Here is a 2,491-nt window from a genome sequence, read left to right as displayed (position 1 = left end):
CTCAAATAGGAAATGAACTCTAATTCCACTTTAGGAAAAGTATGTGTATAATTTTATCTGAAAATTATTAATATATTTTAGGGAGATGGCCCTCTTATTCAGAATGCATCAAAGTAATACAGGCATAAATATTACGGGAAGTCATTATATAACTTCACGACGGCACTGTCTTTGTGCAAGTGTATTTTTCACATCTGCAGTAGTTGCTTTCTAATATTTTAGATTTTTACAGAGTCATGATACCCCTGACATGACAGAGATGAGAATACAGAAGATTAAAGGTCAAAAAACTTACAGGGAAGCTCCTCAATATTATGTGAAAACTCCTGATAAAAGGCAGTTTATTGACAAATAAATGCTTTATACATTCAGGTTTTCCCCATTTCACAATAGTGATAGTTTCCAAAGGAAAAAAATCAGTAGTGCAGAACACATACTTTTTTTGCATTAGTTTGATAAATTGAAAATCAGAACCTTTAAAGCATCTTGTGAATGGGAGAAATGGAATTGGACCTGGGGAGGGGGTGTGGATGGTCGAGACCAAAATGAATAAGTGATTTAGCTGTTGATGCGGACAGCAAGAGAGTTGGTGGGAAATGTTACAGCAGACCTGACCACGCTACAAAGGGTCCGTCAAGAACACAGTACAGGTATCAAAAAAAAAAAAAAACTAAACTAAACTAAAAACAAAAACAAACTGCAACTTTGCCAACTTGTAAACAAGGAAAAGCATTTCACAGATTCAAAGTTCAAGGAAAGTAAACGTCTTTAAATTATTTTTGTCAGTTCAACCCTGATTTAAAAGTATGGCTAGCAAAAACAAGGAAGCCACAGCTGTCGACATCCTGAGCAAGCAGCAGTCTCCTTCTGAGAAGCTGCACTCCCAAGCCTCCCTTCTCAAGATGCTACATGAGAAGACACCTTCTCTCCTGAATCCATCTCAATTCTCCCATGTCCGCACTCCTGGAATAGGTGTCGATTGCTTCCCATTTGGGTGTTCACCGTTCTCGCTGCTATAGATTTAGACGTGGGGAAACAGGAGGAGGGAAGGCAAACTCTCGGAGGATGCTCCGGGCCACTTCGACATTATTCTGGGCTATCTCTAAGGCTCTCTTCACCTCTTCAAAGGCGTAACCCTCTCCCATGAGTTTTGCAATTTTTGCATCTACATTTTCCAATGCTGCCTCAGGCCCATGGGGTTTTCTGTGGTGAATTTCTGGTGCAGTCCTGCGGGGTCGTGGTTTAGGGGGTCGGGCTGGTGCTTGTGAACCATCTGTGTAGATTTTTAAAGAGAGATATCATTTAAACAGTGAGATAAAAATAAAGGCATTATAACATAATAGTATTACCTCATTATTTTCTATTAAATTACTATTTCTCATCATCTTTCAAATTAGACTTTTGTTTCCCCATTTTTCTATACTATTGGGGAATAGGTAGTATTATCCTTATTTTGAACATCAGAAAATTCAGATAGATTGTGTTGACCGTGTTGGTAGTTCCACCGAGAAATTAACACATTTAATTCCCAATTCCACAATTTTATGCTTTAAGCCACATGAAGTAAAAAATATACAGCCAGAAAAAAAAGCCAAAACAATTGTCTAAAAAGGGAAGGCTTTCACTTGGTTTAACAATTACTGTTCATCCTGTACTACAGCACAGACTCTGGCTGATTGTCCTCCAGAGGGCCAATCCTGGGAGGTTTCTACCAGAGGAAAGTATCTTTACAAGCTTGTAGATATTCACAGCAGAACATCCCCAACAGATCTATCCCACCCATATGGAGCAGAACTGTGTTAAAAAAAATAAAAAAAGATACGATTTTTGCAAGTTAATAATCTGTGTCCTACTAATGCTAGGGAGAAAAAAAAGAAAAAGGAAAACATTAATAGTAGATGCTTTGATTCTACTGTTAGTTAACAGGTTGAACAGAAGTAAACTTGGTGCGTTGTTCAACACTTTATCCAGATTCCAATGTAGGAAGTTTTGCTTCAGAAAAAACAAACCTAGAAGAAACATTATGAGTGAAGAATTGGTTTCTAGATCAGTAGTCTGATGATGATAGTTTATCTAAGTTAAAACAATAACTGCCTGTGAACAGACAGTAATCTTAAAAGAACAGAAAATTATTTATAAGCCACCATCTCACGCAGGTCTCCAGGGCATGGGCTGGCTAACCTGACAGGGTACTTGCATCATGCATTTCCACATGTCTCTATCTATATATCCCTTTATTTCAAAAGTCTAGACCAAAAAAAAAAAGATGAAAATAAAAAAAATGTCAACTTTATGTTATGAAACCCATTTATGGATGGAGGACAATCCAGACAACAAAATTTATTTACTGTCTTTTTTCTAGACCATTGACAAATACCAAATGATACAGCCAAGATCACAGTTAAGTGAATGGCAAAGTGAGGATAAAAGCTGAATGTCTCACGACTAGTCCTCCCATTCTGGCCCCCCACTCCTGCCTCACTAGCTTCCC

At 37.8% G+C, this 2,491-nt stretch overlaps 1 protein-coding gene across 1 annotated transcript in view; it reads right to left on the bottom strand.

Moving 5' to 3' along the window:
- Positions 1-312: 312 nt before the first annotated feature.
- The window catches only part of LOC105811835 (E3 ubiquitin-protein ligase CBL-B), a 49,601-nt gene continuing 47,422 nt past the window's right edge, over positions 313-2,491 (bottom strand). Inside the window, exon 9 of the mRNA XM_012646112.1 lies at positions 313-1,273. Coding sequence (XP_012501566.1) covers positions 1,014-1,273 — 260 coding nt within the window. The 3' untranslated portion in view covers positions 313-1,013. The remainder of the gene's footprint in view (positions 1,274-2,491) is intronic.

Source organism: Propithecus coquereli, unplaced genomic scaffold, assembly GCF_000956105.1.
Source record: "Propithecus coquereli isolate 6110/MARCELLA unplaced genomic scaffold, Pcoq_1.0 Scaffold105, whole genome shotgun sequence".
Lineage (NCBI taxonomy): Eukaryota > Metazoa > Chordata > Mammalia > Primates > Indriidae > Propithecus > Propithecus coquereli.
Note: the sequence above shows the minus strand (reverse complement) of the source record. Positions and strands in the feature narration are given on the sequence as shown.